Source organism: Leptopilina boulardi, unplaced genomic scaffold (genome assembly GCF_019393585.1).
Source record: "Leptopilina boulardi isolate dan_hultmark-lab unplaced genomic scaffold, ZJU_Lbou_2.1 LbouV2_273, whole genome shotgun sequence".
Classification (NCBI taxonomy): domain Eukaryota; kingdom Metazoa; phylum Arthropoda; class Insecta; order Hymenoptera; family Figitidae; genus Leptopilina; species Leptopilina boulardi.
Window position 1 is genome coordinate 2,765,767 of NW_026137833.1, and position 26,295 is coordinate 2,792,061.

Genomic DNA, 26,295 nt, shown 5'->3' on the forward strand with positions numbered 1-26,295 from the left:
TCAGTTATAGGCGAAGATAAAGCACGCCTTAGCAGATAATGGAGATAGCAACTTTGTTGGCACCGTAGGCAATGCGGAGGTGAACCGAGAAGAGCGAAACAGAAAAAGAGAGCGTATCCATGATAAGCAGCTTTGGCGCGTAGTCGTAGAGGCGCAGAAATGAACAAAAAACCTCTAGCAGTCCGGAAAGGACTGATGCTGAGGAAAAGAAGAAAAAGCAATAGGAGGAACCTCTTGTCGGAAAGATCTACAATGGTGATTAGAGTCGCAACAGGAACAACGTATGTCGACGTACTGAGCAAACTTCGGAACGAAGTGAATCCGGACGTCAGCCACTCGCATGTCGTGGGCGCAAGGTCTACAAGAAGGCAATATCTCCTGATAAAAATCTGAGGAGACACCAATAAGGAGGCATTCACCGCTGAGATCACCAAAGTGGTAGGAAGCATGGGGAAGGTGCAGATCGTGGATCGACAAGTCACACTAGAGATCCGCGACCTGAATTGCCTTACCCAGGAAGAAGTGGTCCAACAGATGTTGGCAGTAGTGCTCTAGAAGCTAGGAAGCAGGAAAGTGAGTTCCTATAACCCAACCGACGAGGAATGAAGCTCGCTGTTGTAGTCATTGACCTAGAGGATAGGACTTATACCAGAGTATAAACGGTACCCAGGGAATTCGGGGCCCGTGAAGATTAATCTTCATCCGGATCACTGGATTGGACTCTTGGTGGCAGTGATTAATAGCCCACATCGTTTGGGTTAGAGGCTGATGGGAGTGGACGATTCTTTGGGTGCTTTAGCGCCATCGGAGTCGTTCCACACTCTAGGTATCGATATGTGAGTTGCGACCTCAATTCAGGAAGCAGTATGCATAGTCGTTAGGGATTAGAAATATCCCGGCTAAAACCGAGGGTCAGCAAGGTCCTTACCAGCCTTGTAGGAATCGAAAGATGACACGAACATCAGGTTCATCAATGTTGGCTGAGCCTATCTCGGCCCCGCGACCACGGGATCCGTGTGGGTATACCTGTACAGAGAGATCTCGCACGTAAAACAACTAGGCTATGACCCAGAGGAGGCGGACAGGCTGGAGAAAATAGGACGCATAAGAATTGGCTTTATGTGTTTGCTCAATAAATAGAAGAGTAATGATCGCGATTGCGAGATTCCAGGGACCTTCACCTACGAAGTTTAAAGCTTGACGGCAGTTCCTTAGTGTGAGGATTAGTCCAGTCAAAGGGTGTGGTTTTTAGTAGAATGACCAGAACAAAAACGGTCATCCCCACACAACCTCGGAGCACCGGGCTCCAGGTATCTGCCTTGGATACCAAAGGTTATGCAGATTTTCCACTACCCTCGTAAAAAAGAAAAATTGATTTGAAAAAAAGTGAACAATTAAATCATAAAAATGGAGTAATTGCTGATAAAAAAACATAACTAACCCTCTCCAGAAGTTGACCCTCAACTTCAGCTTTTGCTTCTTCAACAGCAGTGAGTTTTTCCGGAAGATCACCGACATTAGTTACCTGACCGATGTTTTCCAATTCTTTGCCCATGTCGCTCAAATTCTTATTCACTTGTTTACAACTCTTCACTGCAGTCTGAAACAAAAAATGTTAATTGTGATTAACGGAATTGAACTTGGAAATTTTAATTGAAAGTAGGAGAAGAATTAGAAAAAGACTTACCGAATAGTCATGAAGCCTCTGCCTGGCTTGATTGAGACTACTCAATTTCAGCGGCTCGACGAGAAATACTTTCTTCTCACCAATCCAGGTCTTAACAGCTTCATGCAAAGCAAGAAATCTCTGCCAAGCATCGAGTACATCGCCAATCAATTGTTTCTTCTCATCCAACCAGGATTTCACCTGTCCCATTTGATCCGTCAAATTACCAATTGTACTAACAATAATCTCCTTCTCATTTTCATCTCTTGTATTCTCAACAATAATCTGTCCATTTCGTGTCAATCGTTCAAGTTTATCATTCATGGGACCAAGTTCATTTTGAATTTGACGAAGTTGTTCCATCAATTTCGACGGTTCAATTGAACGATTTTGAATTTTTAATTCAGCATCGCGAACCCATAATTGAACTTGTTCCACATCAGTCAAATAATCAGATCTTGTAGTTTTTGCACGTTTTTGTTCTCTCTGCTTTTCCTCCATGGCTTGACTGATGCCTTCGACTGGAAATTCCAAAGATGTGAGTTGTCGATCAATATCAATTGGTACCAGCTGCTGACTAGCTTGATACCGCGCCCTAGTGTTTGCTGAAAATTCACGTAACGATTCAACGAGTGTGTCAACGCGAGATTCTAATAATTTCAAATCAGTCTCGGTGGCCTCTTGATTTGCACTGAAGACATAGAAGGATGAAATTTGTTTCTCGAGTTCCTTAAGTTCAATGCTCAACCGTTTCTCCTCCTCTTGGAATTTTTCAATGTCCTTGAGGTCAGAGTTCGCCTTCTTGGATTTTTTCCGGATTGAATCGATAAGCCTGGGAAAGAATAAATTTTTTTTTGTTAATTACTGATTCGTAGCTAATGGAAATTTTGATTAGTTACAAGAATTATTAAAATTATTCCATTATTTTTAGTGATATTTGTTTCAGCAACTAGAAATTTAAAAATATATTTAAAGTACAGTTTCTTATGTCACTCGGGGGTTTTTAGGGGCGCTGATTACGAATCTGAACATAGTTTTTAATAATTCAAAATGGCTGATCAAATATGGCGGACAAATATTCAAAAAATTAATCGTATTCGTTTGAAAATTGTCACTCGGGGGTTTTTAGGGGCGCTGATTACGAATCTGAACATAGTTTTTAATAATTCATAATGGCTGATCAAATATGGCGGACAATTTTTTAAAAATTTGTTGGATTCACTTGAAACTTGATATTCTGGGGTTTTTGGGGTCGCTGATGACGGATTTGAAGTTAGTTTTCAAAATTTCAAAATGTCTGATACAATATGGCGGATAATTTTTCAAAAATTTACTGTATTCTTTTGAAAATTGTCACTTGGGGGTTTTGGGATCGCTGATTATGAATTTGAAATTAATATGGTGGACTATTTTTAAAAAATTTACGGGTTTGGTTTAAAAGTTGTCCATTGGAGGTTTATAGGGTGGCTGTTCACGAATCTAAATTTGGTTTTCAAAAATTTTAAATGTCAGAAAATTTAAAAAAAAATTAAGTTTCAGTTATATTAACAGCTTTAATAATTCCATTTGTGCATATATAATTTAAATTTTAATGTATTTGATAATAATTTATAGATAAAAAAATGTGTGTAAATTTTTTAATTTTAAAAAATCAACAAAATTTTCATCGTAATATTTTAATATTTGGTTTTAATTTATTTTTATATAATTAAAAAAAATTTAATCAAACATTCAAAATTTTATATTGTATTTTTTTTTTAAATTCAAACATTGTATTGTACAATTATAAATTGTATCTTGATCGATGAATATTTTTTCGTTCAAATTATTATTAAATATTATAATTTTGTTATTAATTGTTTTTGAAGAATTTTTTGGGGGTTGAAATTATGCGACAACTTAAAATGAGACCCAAAAACTTGGGTTTGCTTAGGACGGACGAATTTAGAATTGAAAATACGTGTCGCGTGCTCTATCTCTCTTAGTAGCCTATGGTGACTCTGGCTAAGATCCCAGCCATTTGTAGAGGCCTTGGCTAAAAGTAGATAAGCAAAGTATGTATGAATGTGTCTCTTTGGAGTATCTCAGTAGAGCAGGCAATGAAACTTTTCTCTCGAAACTTTAAATCTACGAAATTAAATCATTTTTTTTTGCATCAATATTGTATATTTATTAGAAATTATTTCTTATTTATCGTCTTTCTTCACTTAATGTCAAAAAAAAAAAAATTTCTAGAAAAGAAGTTTAAAAATTTTCTCCAAGAAAAATGCTTTTTGAAAAAACAATCAAAGTCAAGGGGAAAATACAGTTGCAAAATTGTTTTCAAATAATTCGAATTTTGAAAACTATTTTGTTTTAAATTTTGAAAATTTGCGAATATCATTTACATTGTAACTGATTTATTCGAGGAGGAAAAAACTGTGTGTAGCACAAATTCACAAAATTTTTTTTGATGGAGATTTTTTTCACATTCTGAGATCATCGTACTTATTTAGTCACTTGTGTAGCTAAAAGTAGACAATCCGTGAGGCTATCTTTGAGAATATTTTTTTTTTTTTGCTCGACAACCTCCACTTGTGAAAGTAACAGATGTCAACGTCGTTCAGACATTATTATTATTATTAAAGTTCACTAATAGATTTTTTTAAACGAAAATTTACATCATCAATGCGATTTGGGATTTATAAATTATTTGAAAAAAAAAAATTCTGTACCTCTTGCTACGCGAATTAAATTTCTTCAACTGGCGCGATTTTGCGCGAATTGTTTCACACAAGAATATTGTGAATCTCCACGTGATCGCGTTTCTCGGCAGAAACGAAAATAAATAATTCGAATATATTGAAAAATTTCACCACTTTTTTTTTTCCTTTAACGTCTTTGGGGGAAATTTTTATTTTTTTTTTATATTTAAATAATTTTGACACACAATGAAGATAGAAAATCAAAGAAAAATATTAATTTATTTTCGAAAAATTAAGTACAAAATATTTTTTAAAAATGGCAAATTTATGTGAAAAATTTTTTGTGATCAAATTTTTAATAGAAAAACAAATTTTTTTTACAAATTGAGGAAATTTTGTACCTTATAACGATAGCCTATAAAATCTTGTTTGTTCCGGTTTTAAAAATTCCTTTTTTAATCGACGTTGTGATGATTAGCGTTAATTTTGCTTTTTTTCTTCTTTCCAAAAAATTTTATAGGATAAATTTTTCTTTTTTTTTCTGAGAAAAAGAAAGATAATTTTTTTTTTTTTTTTTGGTATTTTTAAATAATAAAATAATAAATAAATAAAGTGGCGCGGCACAAATCAAGCCAAACAGCAGCGGTTCGTGGTTCGAAACGTATTGAAAAGAAGAAAAACAGCCGGTTAGGTTATTCTGGCACAACGTTTAGACGCATGCGGAATGATTTTCGAGTTCTCCAGTCACACAAGAGGCGTCGCAACGCTTGATGATATACAAGTACTCAAAAACAGAGTTACCTAAGAATAATTGAGGCGCCGGATGTAAGAACAAAATATAGAATTTTTTGACGAATTGTCTCAAAATACAAAAAAAAAAGTTACAAAAAAATTACTCTTGAGATCAAATATTAAAATCTCTTGCAGTTTAATATTTATTAGAATTAAAAAAAAAGAAACAAAAAAATAAAACAGTTTTTTTTTTGTAATACAATTTTTTAATTTAACACAAGAATTTATTATTTTTGGAATTTTTCGAAAAATAAAATATGAAATTAAACAATAGACTTTTAATTTAATTTTTAATAGATTTTATATATATTTTTATTTATTTTATTTTTACTTTTTTTTTATTTTTATATTTTTAGATTTAATTACTTAAATAAAATTTGAATTTTCAAACTTTGTATGAATTTAAGAATTCTATATATAATTCAAAAAAAATCTCATCATTCTCGCATCCGGTCCATCAGTTATAAACAAAGTTTACTTCTGGTCAGTTGAAAAAATATTATTAGAAAAAAATTAATTTACGATCAAAATTTTTGAATTAATCACATTTTCTTAAATTTGCATATTAAATTTTATAATTTTTAAAGTGATAACTCACAAGTAAATCGAGTTTTTCGAGATGTTTCAGTGAGGAAAAAGAAAAATGGAATTAATTTTCAATTTATAAAAAGTTTATAGCATCTTGTTGATGATAAATTTAAAAAATAATGAAGTTATAGTGATAAATGCAAATTTTTTCAAATTAATGTAACTATAAAAAATTACTTTTTTGTGTAACTAAGAACATTGTTATCTATAATAATTATGAAATAAAAATATTGTTATTTTCGTTTTGAAATTAGGACATATTTAAAAATAATTTAAAATTTTCAAATTCAAAAACTAAGAAAAAAAAAATTTTTTTTCTAAAACTAGGTCAGAAATGTTTAAGATTTTAAACATATTATGTTTAATTTTGAAAATAATAATAAAATTTTATATTTTATAAATAAAATTATTAAATAGATATATATATATAAATATTTTTAAATATTAAATTAATTATTGTATTTATAAAAATATTAAGTTACAAAAACAGTATAATTCTTTAATAAACAATTAGCTATCAAAGTAAAATGTTAATTAACAAAGATTACGAATAAGCTAAAAAAAATACTTTTATCTTCTCTTTGAAAAAAAAATAACTTTGTCAGTTTATGAATTATCTTATATAATTAAGTTATTTTAAAATTGTGAATTTAATTTAAAATGGAACAATTATTATTTTTATTTTACAAATTTGTAAACTTATTTTAATTTCAGGTATTTATTTATAATTTATTAATAATTATTTTAAAATAATTTATTAATAATTATAAATAAATAATTTAGTAATAATTATTTTTATTTAATAAAAAAATTAAAATTTTGCAAAATATTGTTAAACTTTTTCATTTTTCTATATGTATATATATATATATATATATAATGAAAAATAATATTTTTTTTTAAATAAACTATATTTTTAGCAGGATAAAAAAAAACAGTAAATGACCTTTAGAGAATGGGAAGCGAGTTCTTGCACTAATGAAATTCAGAAATGGAACATGTAGTTATTTTTATCTTCTTAGCTATAAATATACAGGCAATTGAATTGGCAGAAAATAATACTTTAATTTTAAACTAACTTAATTTAAAAAAAAATACAATTTTACAAATTTCTTTTTTTTGCAGCAAAATGTAGAAATCGGTTTTAGAAAAATGTGCTAGAAATGTAATTATAAAAAATTAATTATTAATTATTATATAACAATAACTGAAACTGGAAAATTTTAGTAAATTGTTAATTTCATTTAAATAAAAAAAAAATAAATAAAAACACGAACGTTATATTTCAGTTTATTTAAAACAAACTTATATTTGCAAAATTAAATAATAATTAAAAAATAAAATATTGTAAAAATCTATAAATAACATTTTAGAATCACATAACGTTTAAAAATATTTACCTTCAGTAACAATAATCTTTTTATCACATTATTGACGTGAAATGTGAGTAATAATATTCTTTTTTTTTTGAAGCAACCTGATAATTTTTAATAATTATAGATATATCATAAAATGTCCAAATGCGAATATAAATTTTATTTTATAAATTTTTTATAACTTTTTTTTGCATATATTTTAGGTTATTCATTACAAAAATAAATTGATAAATTTAAAACCTCAAAATAATCCTATTGTGTTCTTTAATTTTTAAGTTAATATTAATTTATCTTTTTATTAAATAAAAGTTTGCAATCATCTCTTCATCATTTAAAAACGAAGAAAAATTTTAAAATTAAATTAGATAATTTTGAAAATTTCAATTTGATTTCACCTTTCGAAACGTTTATAAAATAATTGCTACTTCTAAAGTTGAAATAATTTTTTAAATTGAAAAAAAGAATAAAATGCAAAATCAAATTCTTTTAAAAATATTAATTGAAAGATACATTTTATAAAAATTTAATTCTTTTATTTAAAAATTTAAAATTAATGTTAAAATTAAGATTCGTAACTAAAAAATTTAAAAAAAAAATTAAAAATATTCTTTATCATTATTTTTAAAAATAGATTTAAATTATAACAATAGAAATGCAAAACAAAAATTCAGAAATTTTAATTTGAAACACTTAACCTTTTTATAAAAAACAAAAAGTAAATTCTGTTTTTTTTTTTAAATTTAAATGTCAATTTTTTGACAAAATTACAAACTATTTGAAAAAAAAAATATAATTGGTTGAAAAAATAAATTTGTAGTGGTGTTTCAATAAATAAATAAATAAAATACCTTTTATGATCTTCATATCCACAAAAGTGTAAATTCATAATCTAAAATTTTAATCGCACAACATTTTTATTTTCATCACTCACAAATTCTTGTCATTTCTTTTTTTGAAAATAAAATGACAAAAAACACTTTATGCAAAAAAAAAAAAAAATTAGTCGCAATAAAACCGCGTTTTATTTATATCGCTAATTATAGATATATAAAATAAAAATATTGACAAATTCCAAACGTGACTTTCTCGTTATGAAACTAAAATAAAATAACAAGTCTTCTTCTGTTCAAATGAGAACAGGTGTATGCGGAATTTGTTCTATTGATCGAATTATCACTTGCGATTATTACGTTTGTTCACGTTACCGTGGTCAGTGATTCGACGCGCAATGTTTGATCGACATGAACTGACTAACAAAACGCCGGCCCCCGGAGAAAATTGGTTTGATGATAATGAAACGAGCGTCACATGGCCTTCATCATCACACCAAACATTCTCCTACTTTTTTTTATTCTTCTTCTTCATTTTCTATACCGCATAAAACTGTTTTATGTTTACGTTTCTTTACGTCATGGCTACGAATTCAATTATGACGTAGTCCCAATAAGAGTTTAATATATATATATAGATGATGTAAACTCCAATATGTTATAATCCGCATGTGTGTTAAAGCACGTGTGAGTATTTGCAATTCAGCTTGTTAAGAAATATATTTATATATGGGACGTTTCACGTCAACCGGCTCAGAGCTCTGCCCAAAATTCTAATTGATAAAAATAAACATGTAATACATCAAAATACTCGTAAACTAATACCCTATCAATTAAAGCGTGGCAGAATTGAAAATTCAAAATGGCGTCTTTGCTGTACCGATTTAAAGATGCTGTATTTTTGAAAAAGCGAATAAACATATTATTTTCTCCCTAAAAACAATGCATAAATGTCGGGCAAGGACATATTCTACTGTTAATTTGGTTGCTGATATCGATTCTGGAGTCCAATTTTCAAAATTCAAAATGGCGGATCCAATATGGCGGATGTTTTTTTGAAAATTCATTGAATTTTCTTGAAATTTGTTACTTGCGGGTTTTCGGGGTCGCTGATTACAAATCTGATGACAGATTTTTGAAATTCAAAATGGCGGATCCAATATGGCGGACAACTGTTTTAAAAATTCATCCAATTCACTTGAAATTCGTTACTCATGGGTGTTCGGGGTCGCTGATTACGAATCTGATGACACATTTTTGAAATTCAAAATGGCGGATCCAATATGGCGGACAACTGTTTTAAAAATTCATCCAATTCACTTGAAATTCGTTACTCATGGGTGTTCGGGGTCGCTGATTACGAATCTGATGACACATTTTTGAAATTCAAAATGGCGGATCCAATATGGCATTGAGAAAGGCCGATTAATGTAATGTAGCAATGTGCAACGATTGGGTGGCCTTGAAAAAGGCCGATTGATGTAATGTAGCAATGTGCAACGATTGAGTGGCATTGAAAAAGGCCGATTGATATGCTGTTGCAATGTGCACCTATTGGGTGGCCTTGAAAAAGGCCGATTGATGTAATGTAGCAATGTGCAACGATTGGGTGGCCTTGAAAATAAAAAAAATTAAAAATTGATTTTCCCACTCCTTCCCTTCTTGGAAACCATAAGAAAATCAATTTTTAAGTTTACTGATTTTAAACCATTGCTAAAAACTTAGAAACTATGGAAAAATTAATTTTTAATTTTACTGATTTTGGATTTTGTACATAAAAAACAAAACGTGGTTCACTGTTGACTACATTTTCCTATATTTAGATGATCATCAGTCCCATGCTGCCTCATTTTAGCAATGATCCTAAATCCGTTATATTAAAAGAAAAAATTTCCATGCGGTTTCTAAGATTTTAGCAATGTTCAAAAATTAGTAAAATTAAAAAATTGATATTCCCCATCGTTTCTAAGTTTTTAGCAATTGACCAAAATTAGTAAAATTAAGAAGGTAAAATTCAGTATTCTTAAGTATATTAAGTATATCTGTCATCAGATTCGTAATCAGCGACCCCGAAAACCCATGAGTAACGAATTTCAAGTGAATTGGATGAATTTTTAAAACAGTTGTCCGCCATATTGGATCCGCCATTTTGAATTTCAAAAATCTGTCATCAGATTTGTAATCAGCGACCCCGAAAACCCATGAGTAACGAATTTCAAGTGAATTGGATGAATTTTTAAAACAGTTGTCCGCCATATTGGATCCGCCATTTTGAATTTTGAAAATCGGACTTCAGATTCGTAATCAGCGACCCCGAAAACCCGCGAGTAACAAATTTCAAGAAAATTCAATGAATTTTCAAAAAAACATCCGCCATATTGGATCCGCCATTTTGAATTTTGAAAATTGGACTCCAGAATCGATATCAGCAACCAAATTAACAGTAGAATATGTCCTTGCCCGACATTTATGCATTGTTTTTAGGGAGAAAATAATATGTTTATTCGCTTTTTCACAAATACAGCATCTTTAAATCGGTACAGCAAAGAGGCCATTTTGAATTTTCAATTCTGCCACGCTTTAATTGATAGGGTATTAGTTTACGAGTATTTTGATGTATTACATGTTTATTTTTATCAATTAGAATTTTGGGCAGAGCTCTGAGCCGGTTGACGTGAAACGTCCCATATATATTTTTTTTTTTCATTCCTCTGCTTTAGATGATTTCTTAGAAAGAAGATGTCATCATCGCTTTAGAATACTTTCAATATATTATATATAGATACCAAGAACCAGTCAATAATGAAAGTATATTGTAAGAAATTCAATTTTCGCAAATGGTTTGATTACTTTTAAAGTAAGTATAAAAGAAAAACTTCATTTTATTTGTTTCAGTTTTACGAAAATTTACAGCAAAAACGACGCTGAATATTTATTTTTTCTCCAAATTTCTTTGGCGAATTAGCTCAATCAAACTCAAGGCAAATTTGATCAGGTTTCACTTAAGTTTGATTTAAAGGAAAATATTGCAACTAATTAGTGCAATATGATAACAAAAATTATAAATACTGGCTAAATTAGTCATTATTAAGGCCAGGTCCAAGTCGAGTCAGCTGTTCCTTTGAAGTTTCAATGGAACAGCTGACACGACTTGGACCTGGCCTTAAGTTCATTTGTGTAAGAATTATGTTAAATTAAACTTTAATAAAGTAATTTAATGAGACCATTAATTCTTTCACAAATCAACTAAATATTGTTATTAGAAATAACAAAAATAATATTTTTCAAAATAAAAAAAATGGGATTTACTGTGATAAACACAAGTAAAAAAAAAAAACACTTTAATATTCCTTTAATAGTTTCAAGTGAATGCGTTAAATTTTTTTAAAAATATCCGCCATATTGAATATGTTTAAATGGACATCATATTCGTATTAAGCGACCACGAAAACCGTCGAGCAACTAATTTTGAGGGAATCTTATAAATTTTTAAAATTTTTGCCACCATATTGAATCCACCATTTTGTATTTTCAAAAACGGACATTATATTTGTAATCAGCGACCCTGTAAACCCCCAAGTAAACAATTTTAAGCAAATCTGATAAATTTTTCAATTTTCGACCGCCATATTAAATCTGCCATTTTGGATCTGATGAGGAATTATTATTTAGATAATTAATTCAAACCTTAAAGAGTTTTTTCATATTAACGTTCAATAAAATTCTAGAAAACAATATTGCGGAACAATCACAAAAGGTAAAGCTGAAGTCTCTCTCTCTTTCTTTACTCAGGTAGCGATAAATAGAATTGCCTGCCTCACTCTATTTAAAAAAAAACAACATAAGATTCTCTTTGTCATCTAACGCGAAAATTTAACGCTTTTCTTTCTTCATCTATCACAAAGAAATAGTATACGAATATCTTCGTTTAACAACTTTTGTCTCTGAAACCAAAGGTATGTTTATCTGACAGTTTGCGTGGTGTTGGTGGAAATCTGGAAGGATACAAAATAGAAAAGAAATTGTTTGAGCGCGTCAGGTATTTAGGGAGAATGTTAAATGAACCCTAAAATGCTCCAATTTAAAAGACTGACGTTTCGGAAGTGACGCAAGCTTGTAGCGAATTTTTGAAAATGTAAAAAAAATCACCAACTTAAAATACTCGAGCGTGTCAGATTTTTATACAGATGGTTCAGCTCGATGCTGTAGTCATATATGATAGTTCAAAATCTGACGATTATTTTGAGGAGTATTGTTAATCTGACAGCTGTTTTGTGATCAGCTGTAATGGTGTCATGGCGACGGAGAGAAGTGTCAGGAATCGGGATTGTGCGACAGAGTCGGAAATAGGAATAAAGTGCTGTACTCCAGTAGCGCGCACTACTCTCCATAGACAATTTTCATTACTTTGCCTTTTGGAAATCGTCAGATTATATTTTATTCGTGATTCTTGTGTTATTTCCTTCAAATAAAAAAAAAATTTAACCGCGCTCGAGAATGTCAATACAACATTTTTTTTTGCAAATTTGTAACCATCCCGCTCCCTTGCGTTACGCTCAAATCGACAGATTTTTTAAATGTACATTTTTTAGCTAGTAATTAATCCACCTTATCTTAATCTGACGCGCTTCAATATCTCTAACCATTGATTTTTTTTACTAATCTGATGGAATACCCTAGACGCACGTCTTGATAAAAAGAGTTCATACTTGGAATAGGTACTCAACAATATGCAAGGTATCCCCCCTGTGTTCATCTACCGTGCTCGAGTTAATCCGAAAAAACACATTGGGCTCCCTTACGTCGAGAGGATTTGGGAGATATAGAGGTGAGTGAACAACAATTGTAATGGCTAATTGTAAGCTCACTACTATACAAACGAAATTCTACAAGACAAAGTTTCGATCAAATTAAATTTTTCGTCTTTCACGGCGCTCTTTGGCATATGACTCATTCCTCACTCCCTAAATATAAGAATGCTCCCTGCCGATAATTGTCTGGTAACAAGACTCTTGTAAATTTTTGATAGACCTTGTCGTGGTGGTGGGGCTTTTCGCTAAAGGACTTTTAAAAACCAAGATGTAAAGTAATGAGAAAATATATATGGAAAGCAAAGGATTGAATAAGGACGTTTACGGTGCAGGAGAGGGATACCCTAGTGCCGGCGCTGCTGATCGTAAGCAAGTTGACTTCCCAGCATCGAAATCTAGTGATAACAGTGCTGCAATATTGGACACCTTGGGTGCTGCAGCATTAAATGCAACAAGGAGGATGGACCATTGAGGCACCCAGTTTCTTAAGGTGTGCTTCATGCGTTTCGAGTGTCAGCAGCGGATGAAGTTTGATTCCATCAGACCTAGACAACGAGACAATTGAAGAAGATCGAGAAAAGTGTTTACAGTTTAGACAGGAGGAAGCTGAGTGTCTTCAGATGATCGAAGAGGGGATCTTCAAGATGGTAAAGTCTTGCGAAGTCCAGAAGAATGTCAACATGACTATTAAAGACGGTCTTAAGACTCTTCAGGATCTTGTCAGTGAGACGAAGACAAAGCACGCCCCAGCAGATAATGAAGATGGCAACCTTGGTGTAGGCATGCTGAGATGAATCGTGAAGAGCGAAACAGAAAAAAACTTATCCATGAGAAGCGGCTTCGGCACGGAGTCATAGAGACACAGAAACGAAGACAAAGCTGTGGCAGTCCGGAGAGGGCTAACGCCGCGGCAAAGAAGAGAAAGCAAGAGGAGGCGCCTCTTGTCAAAAAGATTGCGTAGGTGACGATAACATCGAATCCTAAGCAAACCAGTAAGAGAAAGCGACGAATGCATCTACAATAGTAATCCGAGTCGCAACTGGAACTACGTATACCGACGTACTGAGCAAACTTCGGAAGGAAGTGAATCCGGACGTCACCCACACGCAGGTTGTAGGCTCTAGGCCTACTAGAAAGAGAAATCTCCTGATTGAAATTAAAGAAGACTCCAACAATACTATTATTAAATTTAAATGTCCATCAAAATATTTTATGAGATAAGCTGTTAACCGACAAACGTTTGTTGGCTGAACGAAAAGTATTGCCCTGCTCAAAATCCCTGTACAAGAAAATTTACAGGTTCAGCAGCTGGAACAAGTTCCTGTACATACATATTCTTGTACAAGCTCTGCTACAAGAACTTCTAAATTCTTTTAGCAGAACTTGTACATTTTCTTCAGCATAATTGGTACAAGTTTAGTTGCTGAATTTGTATATTTTCTTTTTCAACATCTTGTACAGAAATTTCCAGTAGTGTATTCTGTTTCCCCAAGAGAGTTCTCTACAATATTGCAAATAATTATAATAGAATTACTTACGTTTCAACAGCATTTTGTAATTTTTCGATGCGTTCCTCAAGAGAACGTGCAGCATCCTCGGTAAACGCAGTTAAATACGCTAGAACAGGTTCAGCTAATGTTCTAATTTCCACCACAGAAGGTTTTAAACTTTCCACATCCGACAACATTTCCTTTAAGAAATAAATTTTTTTCCATTATTACTTTCATTAAAGTTCTTTAACAAAAATATTGTTGTACAGTAAAAAAAAATATTTACATTCAAAACACCAATGGTATCCAACAGATGTTCTCCAGATCTGACAATAGTTTGAGTAAATTTATTTCGTTCTTCAATTTCATTAAGTCGTGCTTCAACATTTGTCCATTGAGTTTCAAATTGTTCCCAATGTTCGTAAAGTGCCTCTAAAGTATTACGACGTCCTTCCAATCCAGAAACAAGATCACGCCAATCGGAGCTGATTTCCTCCATTTGATTTTCTATGGTCTTTCGATTTGTTTCATCAGCTTGTCGAAGAATTTCCTTTCCTCTCTCGTTCAAAAGGTCTAATTCAAAATGTTGATTCTAAAAATGAAGGAAAAAACACTTGTTAGCATTGTTATTATTATTGGGATTTTTTTTATATCATTTTCTTACTTTGTAAAAGTAGAATGGCAAGTTTATAAAGAAAAATACTTACTTGAATATTGTTAAGAGCGTGGACAATTTTCTGAATGTTAAACTGAAGTCCAGCAAGCGTTGTTACTGGTTCATCAGTGAATTTACTTCTTGCAATAACAGCTTTAACTCGTTCTAATGTTTGAGTGTAATCTCTCCAGGTTTCAGCTCCTTGTTCAAGTCGAGCTTTTTGGGATTTAGCAGTATTTAATGTATTCTTCAATAGTTGAGTGTGCTGTTGTTGTTCAGCACTCAATTCTTCTTGTTCTGCAGTGTTCAATGAAGGCCAAATTTTGTCAGCAGCTTGCTGAATTTGTTGAGAAACCAATTCCCTCATTGACGATTCACTGTTGAAGAAGATCTGCGGAAAGAAATCATTTGAAAATCTAATATTCTTTTTTTAAATTAAATTTAATGCAAAAATAAGAAACTAACCTTATACTCTTCTAGATCAGTCAAAATATTTTGAAAATCAAGTCCATCTTTGTCACTCTGAAGTCTGATCTCAGCTTCCTTTACCCAATTGTGTAATTTCTCGGTTAGAGCAGCATAATCAAGTCTCAGTTGTAAATTATTTTCCAAATACTTTCTTCTCTCATCCATTTCTCTGGGTAGTGAACTTAGAAGAGAAACGGCTTCACTTAGCATTTCTTTTAAAGAACCAGGCATATCGTCTTCATGTCTTACTGATTCTTTTAAATTTCTAATTCTCTCAAGGTATTCATTTACTTCATCACATAGCTCTTGGTGCTTTTTTAGTTCATCCTCTACATTTTGTGAGTCTCTTTGAAGTAAAGGACGAGTTTTTACTTCCTTTTCTCTAGATTCTAACCATTCTAATATATCAGATAATTCACTGGCAAGTCGTCTATGCTCAGCAGCAGTCAATTCATGTTGTTCTCGTTGTGACTCAACGGCACGTCTTAAGGTCTGAAGTTGTTGTTTGAGTGATTGAAGTTGTTCAGTTATATTATTTCTATCAGCAGTGGATCCTTCAGCTGCGATTTGTTGACCTTTATCGGTAGCACTAGCGAGTGTAGCTTCACATTCTTGAATTTTAGATATAACATCATCGTACTTTTTAATCTTCTCCTCAGTGGTTTGACCACCTTTTTCAATGTCTCGAACTATTTCCGTGTATTTGGCGATAAAAGTCATTATCTCGTTTATTAAAGTAATAAACTGTTGTCTAAGAAGAAGAAGTTGTCTTAATTTAGCAATTTGTGCTTCCAAAGAACTGATTAAATCATTCTGTTGAGTTATGACACCATGAAGATTGCCAAGGTTCACATTTTGAAGATCTGAGAGTTTTGCTTTGTTCTCTTTCAAATCACCTAGAATTTTTTCATATGCAGCCAGCATACTCTCAACGTCTTCGACTTTTGAACCAATTGGTTTATTAAGTTCTTGAATTTCTCGTTGAATGTCTGTCATGAATTGAACAGCTTCTACAACTCTTGCCGCCGCTTCTTCCATTTCATCGATACTCTTTTGAAGAGCTGCTGCTCGTTCATTGATGACATTAGCTACTCTTCCATGAGCCTCTTTCATATTTTTCAATTGCTCACTTAATTCCACTTTATCAAGATCACTCACAGTTGGTAGGATTGATTTTCCTTGTTGACATATTTTCTCTATATCATCGGCAAACTCTTTGGCTTCCTTTTTCAAACGATCATACTGAAAATTAAAAATTGTTAAAGATTCGTAAAAAACAAAAATAGAAAGATTTACGAAGAGAAGATTGCTTTACCTTCCCAAGTTGTTCTCGAAGAACATCAACACTGGATGTTCTGATTTCAGAAGATGTAGCGACTTCAGCTTCCTTGATCCATCGTTCGCACTTACTAATCTCATTCTCGAAAGCCTTACGTCCTTGAAGAAGATCTCTAAGCGCAGCTTGTTTCTCCTCAGCTTCTTTTTGTAGTTGTTCATATTCTTTACTCAAATCGTTTAACAAACCTTGCAGACGTGTTTTATCTTCTTCGCTACATTCCCTAAGAAGAATATCACCTTGTTTCAAAATATCCTTCAGATCCTTTTCATTAAAAGCCCTGATATCAGCTTCCAATCCATTATGTTGAGCTATATCTTGCTCAACTTTAAAAGCTTTTAGTGGCAAGTAACTGCTCAACTTTTTCAAATCGTTACTCTTCGATCTTATCCAGGCGTGAGCTTTCTCAAGATCATTTTCTAACTTTCTCCGAGCATCAGCAGCCGATGTTGCTGATGCAATTTCCTCCCTGAGAACTGAACAGAGATTCACCTGCTCACCTCGTAAAGCTCTTGTATCAGCTTCCAATTGTTTTTGCTCACTGGATTCTAATTCATTTTGAATATTACCTACCCGTTTCTCCAAAGCGTTAATTATCACCTGTTTGCCTTCCACTTCTTTGAGTGTTGCCTAAAGAAAATAAATTAATTAAAAAATAATATATTTTTTATGAAAATTAATTCCTCACCTTCAAAGCCAAAAGTTTTTCCTCTGCCACTTTACTTTCAAAACCAGCAGGTCCAGGAAAACCAGCAGCTTGAATATCGTGAATCCAATCTCGATTTTCTTGAATCTCCTTTCTGGTAGCTTCAATACCTTGAGCTGTCATATCAAGTACTTGTGATTTTCTTTGAAGTTTCTTGCCAATATCAGCATGTCTACGTTCAACAGATCTAATTTGTTCTTCAATTTGTTGAGAATCAAGATTACTAACAGAATCCATGACTTGATCGCCTAATTTTTTCACCTCATCTAATTTCTCTGGTCCTTGTTTTTCAAATTCTGATGCAATATCTTTAATATAGGAAATTTTCTGTCCAATCGTTAAACCTGATCCTTTCTCAATGTTGTCTATCTTATTTGAAAGTGTATCGAACCAAGTGTGAATATCCTGAACGTGATATCTGAATTTTTCAATTAAATCCTGAGATGCTTGCTTACCAGCAATTGCTTCAAGTAATTCAGCTTCTAATTTATTTAAACTTTCCTCAATATCATCATCTTGTTCTGGAATTAGTGACAATTCTGTTAAAGCAGCTGATCTTCGCTCACCAACATTTGAAAGTAAATCATTCATTGCTTGAAGTTCTGCTTGAGCAGCTTCACTTCTCAATTTTGCTGGTCTTGATTTCCATTCAGCACAAATTGCTCGTTGTTGATTGATCCAGGCACGTAGTGCATTCTTTTGACGATTTTGTTCTTCTAAATCATTAACTGATTTTGTCACATTCGATAAGTGTGTCTGCATCTAAGAGGAAGAATTGATCAAATTTTTTTTTATTAGTTACATTCCTTTCAAAATTCAACAAAAGTTATTGAACATAAAAGAAAAACAATGCAAACCTCACAACACAAGTGGTTAAGTTTCACTAAGAAGCCACTGCGCTCGATATTTTCTATCAATGCTTTTAGCCTGTGAGCTGAATCTCCATTATCCTTCTGCGCAAAATGTGAGCCAAATAATAATGTAAAGAAAATTAAAAAAAAGCGTGCGCTATAGGGTTACAAGACAAAGGGTGCATTCAATACAAAATCATGCTTCAAAATCATTTTTCACAATTTTTTTAGAGTATTCTTATTTTAATGAATGTTTTATTTTTTTTGTTAGAAAATCAAATATTTCTTTAGGAACATTTTGGTGGGAAGAAATAAAAATTTAGAGTTTGAATTTAAATTTTTAGACCACAATTTTGGACTTAATTTAAAAAAAAATTATTTCGATACAGAACTATAGAGATGGAATAAAAATTATAGTTTAAAAGTTAATTTAACACTGCTTTTTTATTTGAAAATGTCCCCAGAATGTTCTAAAAAATATTCTCGAAATGTCAAAAAAATTCGTAAAATGTTCTCGAAATGTTCTTAGAGTATCCTAAAAATGTTCCAACCATGTCCTGAGAATGTCCCAAATACGTACTGAGACTGTACCAAACACGTGCTGAAAATATCCAAGGAACCGCCTTTTAATACCTTCAACATATATGATCGTGGAAAGATGATGAGAGAAGAATTAGAAGAGGCAGTACATCTAGTCTCTTAAGTCTAAGCAGCATAAGTGCTGCTAACATTAGAGATAGACACGGAGGCGATTAATGAAGAGTGCCAAAGCTGTGTAAAGAATCAAAGAAGTCCTGAAGATGTTGAAGTCTTTAGATGATTAGAATAACGACAACGTGATGATAGAAGACGATTTGAAAATTCTTAAAACCATTAATACCGAGTAGGCGAATACTAAATATCTCTTAAACCTTTTGGAAAGTATCTCCAAGATCAGTGATCAGAGACGACTCCAAGAAGGTAACCTTCAGCGCGAAAGTTATCAGGATAGTCGGAGGCTTTAGTAAGATACAGTTGATGGATCAAGGTAACACTTGAGATATGCGACTTGGATTGCTTTATTTAGCTAGAAGAGGTCCAAGAAGTGCTAGAAAAATAATTCGATAAACTAAAAAGGTAAAAGTCCTAGAATCCAAACGACAAGGAATAAAACTCGCGGTTGTAGTCATCGACTCAGAGGAAACGGACAGGCTGGAGGAATTAAGACACATAAAATTTGGTTTTATTTTTTTGTCTACTTAGAAGAAGAGCGATGGTTGTTCACTGTCACCTATATTTTGGATACAGTCATATGGAAAACAACTGCAAGAAAGAGGACAAATCGGATGCGTTCTTTAAGTGCGGAGAAGTCTAACATAAATTATCAGATTGTAAGAAAAACACAAGTCGCAGACAGCAGAGGATTCGGAGTCTTCAAGTCAGTCTTTAAGGAGACAAAAAAGTCCCTTACAAGAACAAACACGAAAGGAAGGATTAACTTAATAATACAGTTCATGATACATTAAAACACACTGTAAAGGTAGGCATTTTCATTTTCAGTGCTTGTGGAACTGAGAATTTCTATGCGTGCATCGCACCTATCGGTGTTGACACAGTAAAATTCACTCATCATGCTTTGACAGACTGTTTTGCAGTGTAAGATTGTGCATTGTGCTTTTAAGTTAAACCTTTTTTCCATGATGAAAAAAAAGGTCAGAAAAAGAACTACACAGAAGAGTGAGAACCGAAATGTAGTTCCGTTGGTGAGGCAGTGCTGCCATGTAAAACAAGGGAAAGAATTTTTTTAGTGTAGTAAGAACAGACTGTTACAAACCCACAGTATTCAAATTGGGTCTCCATTAGATTTTTCAACTCCCACCCAAAAAATCATAATGTGTAAAAAAGTTTCGTTTATTTCATGCATTTTTAATTAAATTAATTATTAAAAATTATAAATTCTGACATTGATTAAAGAATCCGTTGGGAAAAGAGAGGAATAAAATACCTGATCGATGAGATCTTCGAGGCGATTTCTCACTTCAATTTCCTTTGCTGGAATTTGAACTGGTGGTGCATCAAGAGGACTTCCAGGTCTCGAAAGGCAAGCAGCTGCAGCTTCGCACGCTTCTACAGCCACAGCAAGTCTTCCTTTCTCAGCTTGAAGTTTATTGTGAAGAATTCTTGCTCTTTCTAAACTCTCCTCGGCTAATATTAAATTGTCAAGAGGTGCTTGAAGTTCTTGAGCAACTTCTGGCTCGTAGGCATCCAAATTGTTTGTAATACTCTCTAATGTATTCTCATATTCTTGGAATTTGGCGTAGGACTCGGCTAATCTGCTTTTAATTTGCAGAGCAGTATTCAAAAGAGAATTATAACTTTCTTGAACATTTTGAAGTTGAGTCTCAATGGTTTGTCTTATTGTCGGTTTAGCTGACTCGTAACGGTCAATTTGTCCATGTCCCTTGGCCTTGAGATCATCTAACACTGATTGATATTTTTGAATTTCTTCCAATAAATTTTCATGTTGCTTCATTTGTTCGATAGTTTGCTCTTTGTTAGTGATATATAGAGAGTTGTGCGACATCAATTGGAATGAAATTTGCAATAGCCATTTTTCTGTTTCCTGAAGAGCTGAATGATAGGCATTGTATTCTTGTACTTCGCTTTCGACTAATTTTTTCTGTTCCTCAACTCGATCTCCTAGATTTTGCCAACGATTTTCAAGTAATTGTGTTTGCTTTTGGCAGGTATCATCTTTGGACCATTTAGAGAGTTCATTAGCTTCGGTTAATAAATGATCCAAATCAGATCGCTTACTCTTGACTTCATCAGTTAAATGCTTACATTTTTCTAGTAATGTTTTCATTTCACCAAATTCACCTTTTGTATCAGGTAAGACTTGAAGATTTTCTTCAGTTTTTGATAGCCATCGTTCAAATCGATTATGAGCTTCGGTGTAATCATCCCAACGATTCAAAACAGATTTAATTTGAGCTTGAACCGTGTTGAGATCAATGCTTAATTGTTCCCAGCTTAATCTTAAGGCTGCCATGTCATTTCTGAGCTCATCTTGTTGTTCAGGCAAAGCTGTATTGATTGCCTTTGCAAAAGCATTTTGAAGAGTTGACAACAAGTGTTGGCCCTCTGTGATTCTCGTTGATACCAACTGAAAAGAATTAAGTTTTTAATTATGAATTATGATTGTCCCAGTAGGATTAATATTAGGATGAGGGAAGGATTTTCTGAGTGAAATTCCTAAGACAACGATATTGTAAAAGATATTTGATTGCATTGAAAAATATTTTGTTTTCATCTTACCTTTATTGTTTGTAGTTTATCCTTCGCCCAAGAAACATCTCCAACACCAACACAATCTTGAACAGATCCATGAGCTGTTTTTAGCCATTGTTCAAGCTCCTTTTTGGCCTTCAAGAATTCTGTATGATCTGATAAATTCTTTTCTACTTTAGATACCAAACCTTGAGCATCAGTCAAAAGACAAGTGTAGGCAGATTGAAGATGAACAGTGTTGTCCCTCGCCCAACTGCATGCACTTAATTCCATTAAATTTTCACACTTATCGTTCAAATCTTCAAGAACTGGTTTTTGATTTAAAGCTTCCTCAACAAGCTTTTTGCATCTAGCCAAATCTTCAGGAGTTTTATTTTCCTTTAATTGTTCTTCATTTATCTTTTTCTGAAATTGATCAATCCACTTTTTCATACCATCTAATGCGCTCGTAAATTGTGACCAAGATCCAAGACAGTTTGAAAGAATATTCTGAGTCTCATGACAATGAGATTGTAAACTATTCCAATCGGCTTGGAGTTGGCTCATGTCCTGATTAATTATATCTTGACCTTCGGGTCCAGTTGTTAAAACTACCGATTGACTGAGCTCGATGACTTTGGAAATTAGCGATTGACCTTTTGGTAATGATTGAATAATGTGATTAACTTTTTTTTCTCGATCTATGACTATTTCTTTTTCACCGTGAGTATCATTGTTGTGTTGTAATTCCAGTTTTGTTGTTCGAACCCAATCCGCTGCGTCATTGTAGGCTTGTTGATAATTTTCATGTTCCTTTACCTGAGCTTCGAGACTCTGCAATTGTAAATTAGTAAAATTTTAGTAAGCTATTTAAATTATTAGAAAAATTTAACTTACCTTGACTTTCTGAGCCACCAATTTTTGTAGATCCTCGTATTTGACAAGAGTTGCATCATAAGGAGTTCTCAGAATATTAGTGTCTTCAGCGAGTCTCGATTTTAATCGATCAATACTTTCCCCGTGAGCCTGAACATCTCTTTGAACAGTTTTGTATTTTTCGAGTAAAGCTCTCTTTTCGCTGAGATCGTTTCTGTGAACTTCTTCTAATTGAACCTTGCTTTCCACTTCCTCAATCCAATCAGTTATCAAGCGATGCATTTTGTTTAATTCTTCCAAGACAGCGGCTCTAGACGCAAGCTTTTGCCTCACTTCCTCAACATCGTACAATAATTTTTCAAAATCAGCTTTCAAATTCTCAGTGTTCTCTTGTATTTTTGCTGCTCCATTTTGTTCAGTGTTCATTATTACCTTTTCTTTCAATTCAAGTGCATAGCGAAGCTTATTTTGACCTTGTTCTAAAGTCTGACGAATAGCCTTACAGGTCTGTAATTTATTATTCACTTCGGTGAGGGTATTTGGCACTTCTTTACATTCAGCAAGTTTATCACGAGTTCTTTCAATCCAGTCTTGACATTCTTGATATAAAGTATTGTGTTGTTGATGCTCTTGATAGTGTAATTCGAGTCTTCTCATAATTTCCTTTGCAAGAGACAAAATAGCATTGTATTTTGTTGTCAATTGTGTAATTGCATTGGATATTCTTGTATCTGCACATGTTTCTAAAAGAACTTGTGCTTTCATATTTAGTCGATCTAATTCTCTCTGCCAGTCAAAGAGTGTTTGAAGATGAACCTGAAATTGTTCGAGAACATTTTTCTTTTCTTCCAAACTATCTTGAAGTTTATTAAATGACTGAACCAATTGTTCGGTTTGATTTAGCCACTCAACAGCTTCGGAATATTGATCCTCGTACTCGGTCCACTTTACAATTCCTACTTCCAACAAACTTTTTGTATTGTTCAATGAGTCTATATAATTATCATATTCTTCTTGAAGTAGAGCAACTTCCTCCTCAATTATTTCTTTATCATCGGCATCAGCTATTTGACATGCCAAATTTCCTTGTTCAAGTGCCTTTTCCAATTTTTTCTGACCCTCGGGTAATTCACTTTGAAGAACTTTTAGTTGTGTTATTTTACTGGCCAGAGATTCTTTATCACCAGTTGGTTCAGAACATTTTCCTAAACGTTCCTTAGCCACTCGGATCCATTGAATGAATTCATTTCCACTGTCTATAAATGCTTGATGTTGTTCGACAGTCTCCTTTTGTTTGGCATAAAGTTCCTGAGCTTGTTTACTAAGAGTTTCGTATTTAATGGAAATTTCCGTAGCTGGTGTAGCTTGCTGAAGATCCTCAGCTTTTGTCGTTACGGATTGTATCATTGGCTCGAAGGCTACAATATCTTGAACAATACTGTTGGTCTGACGAAGATTAGCCTTTCGTTCTCCAATTGCAAGAGAACTTAATCCAGCTAAACCTTTTCTGGCTTTTGAAACTTTTTGTTCACAAACTTGTTGTAGTTTTGCCTCACGATCATTAATCCATTGTTGGAGTTGCGAATAAGAAGAACTGTAATCAGCCCATTGAAGAAGACTTGTTTCCAAATGAACTTTTGTTGTGGAAATTTTCTTCACCAATCGTTCCCAATCATTTTGAATTTCTTTTAATTGAGCAGCAATTTCTTCACGTCCATCAGATCTCGTATTTCTCATTACTTTCTCACCACAATTAACAGTGAGATGAACAAGATTTTGTCCTTCTTCTCGTTTTCTCAAAAGTTCCTGAATTTGATCCAATCGACTTTGGAATTCCTCTCGACTACTAGTGGAAACAGCTTCTGTACCTTGGCGAATTATTTGTTTTGCATTCTCTATCCAGTCGCGAGCTTTGCCAAGATTCTTTTCATATTCTTTATGTTGAGCCAAATTTGTTTCAACTTTATTAAGCACATCTTTGGCAAGATTTACTTGAACTTGATAACGTGAATTCAAATGACGAAGTTGATTATTGATGTAAGTGTCCAATTGAGTTGTGAGAAGAGTGGAGGCAATTTTATTAAACTTGTCAATTTGATCCTGTCCTTTTGTAAGATCATTGAGAATATCTTTAACTTCTTGAACTTGTTTCTCTTTCTCTTGAACATTAGGTAGAAGAGCATTTTTCTGTGCCTTGATTAAAATATCAATTTGTTGTAACCAATCACTGATACGTTCGTATTCGTCCTTGTAATCTCGCCATTTACTCACTGTTGCTTCGAGTTGATCTTTTTGTTGTTTTATGTCTTTAAACAAATTTTCAAAACTTTCGGTTAGAGCTCGTATCTCGTTTTTGATAACTTCTTGACCTTGTGGACTGGTACTTGCGCAAACAACATTTCCAGTATGCTGAAGATGTTCAACCATAAGTTCGCCTTGTGCTTTTTTGTTTAATAAACCTTCAAGAGGAACGACTGCATTTTCAATAGCTAATTTATCACTTAAGGGACGTTGTTTCATTGAAGGTATTTTCTCCCTGGCTCGACTTAGCCAACCAATTAAATCATCATGAGCATCTTTATAAAGACGATGATCCTTGTATTGTTCTTCCCTTTCTGCCAATAGTGATTTAATCCTCTCTGATAAGGTATCAAATTTACCAAGAATCTCCTGAGCTTCAGATGTTGCTAAACTTTGTTGACCACTGGTAATCATTTCAGCGACTTTTGATTTTAAACTGTCAACTTCAATATTCTCACATCGAACCTTTTCCTCGAGGGCTTTCACTCTTTCCAATTGTGATCGTTTCTCTGTCATTGTCGTTTGGAATTGGGAGATGTCATCAACTGATGATTGCATATATTCAACAGTCTTATTAATCGATTGAATTTGTTCCAACAATCCAGCCCATTTATTGATCAAATCATCGAGATTTGTTTTGGTCTCTATCATCTTCAAGGCTAATGATCGCCATTGCTCTTGAACTTTCGCCAATGAATCATTGATTGCTTGATGTCCAGCCGGTGCTGTATTTGCCAAAACAACTTGAGCTAATTCAACAATACATTGCACCTTTGCAAAACCATCATCTTTATAAAGCAACATTTCCTGGATCATATCCAATTTCTTTTCTAATTCCTTTTGTGTTGATGTACTTAAATCTGAACAGTAGGCTAATTTATTTTTGACATCCTCAAGCCAAGCTGAACATTCAGAAAGTTTTGTTGCAAATTCTTGATGGCATGTGACATATTGCTGCCAACGATTATTTAATTCTTTCACCTTACAAGAGATTTGTTGATACTTGACACCTAATTCTGAGGTTTGTGAAGAACGAGAAGTTAAGTTTTTATGTAATACTTGTGCTCTTTCGGAAACAGCGTCAATTTCAAGTTCCTTGGCTCTCACTTCACCTTGCAGGACTCGCAAATTTTCCAGCTGATCCTTCTTCTCCGCTAGTGTTGATTTTAAATCAACTGCATGAAGTTTTGTGTCAGTTTCTCGTATCCAAATGAGACATTTTTCTCTTGAAAGTTCAAATTCATTCCACTGTTGTAGCTTTAGTTCTAGAGCTTCAAGTGTAGACTTAACAGCTGATACTAGACTTTGCCATTCTTGTTGTGATGAATCGATTTGTGATCTTATGTTCACTTGACCACTCTCCAATGTTCCGGGAATGACTTTCTCACCAAGATTACGAATCTGTCGAATTCTCGGTTCTTCCTCAGGCAGAGTTTGTAACAAATTTCGTAAACGATCCAAATTTGTGTGAAGAGAAACTCTTTCAATATCCGCGTCTCCCCAAAGATTGACGGCATTATGAGTAGCGTCCAACCACTCATGAGTGTCCAAAACAGCCTTGCTGTATTGTTGATGATCACTAACAATTGCCTCGTATCTGGAAAAAGAAGCAAAAT

The 26,295-nt window shown here is 33.1% G+C and overlaps 1 protein-coding gene across 8 annotated transcripts in view; it reads right to left on the reverse strand.

Annotated features, from left to right (window-relative positions):
* LOC127281559 (muscle-specific protein 300 kDa) overlaps positions 1-26,295 on the reverse strand; it is a 175,545-nt gene that overhangs the window by 63,358 nt on the left and 85,892 nt on the right. For 6 of the 8 annotated variants that reach the window (XM_051305305.1, XM_051305304.1, XM_051305302.1 and 3 more), the window contains 12 exons: positions 22,400-26,276; positions 21,551-22,336; positions 20,238-21,398; positions 18,260-18,355; positions 17,385-18,164; positions 16,676-17,326; positions 15,358-16,602; positions 14,945-15,283; positions 14,524-14,829; positions 14,286-14,437; positions 1,688-2,498; positions 1,442-1,600 (listed from right to left, as the gene is read on the reverse strand). In XM_051305305.1, coding sequence (XP_051161262.1) covers positions 1,442-1,600; positions 1,688-2,498; positions 14,286-14,437; positions 14,524-14,829; positions 14,945-15,283; positions 15,358-16,602; positions 16,676-17,326; positions 17,385-18,164; positions 18,260-18,355; positions 20,238-21,398; positions 21,551-22,336; positions 22,400-26,276 — 10,363 coding nt within the window. The remainder of the gene's footprint in view (positions 1-1,441; positions 1,601-1,687; positions 2,499-14,285; positions 14,438-14,523; positions 14,830-14,944; positions 15,284-15,357; positions 16,603-16,675; positions 17,327-17,384; positions 18,165-18,259; positions 18,356-20,237; positions 21,399-21,550; positions 22,337-22,399; positions 26,277-26,295) is intronic. The other 2 variants (XM_051305306.1, XM_051305303.1) reach the window with 1 other exon arrangement.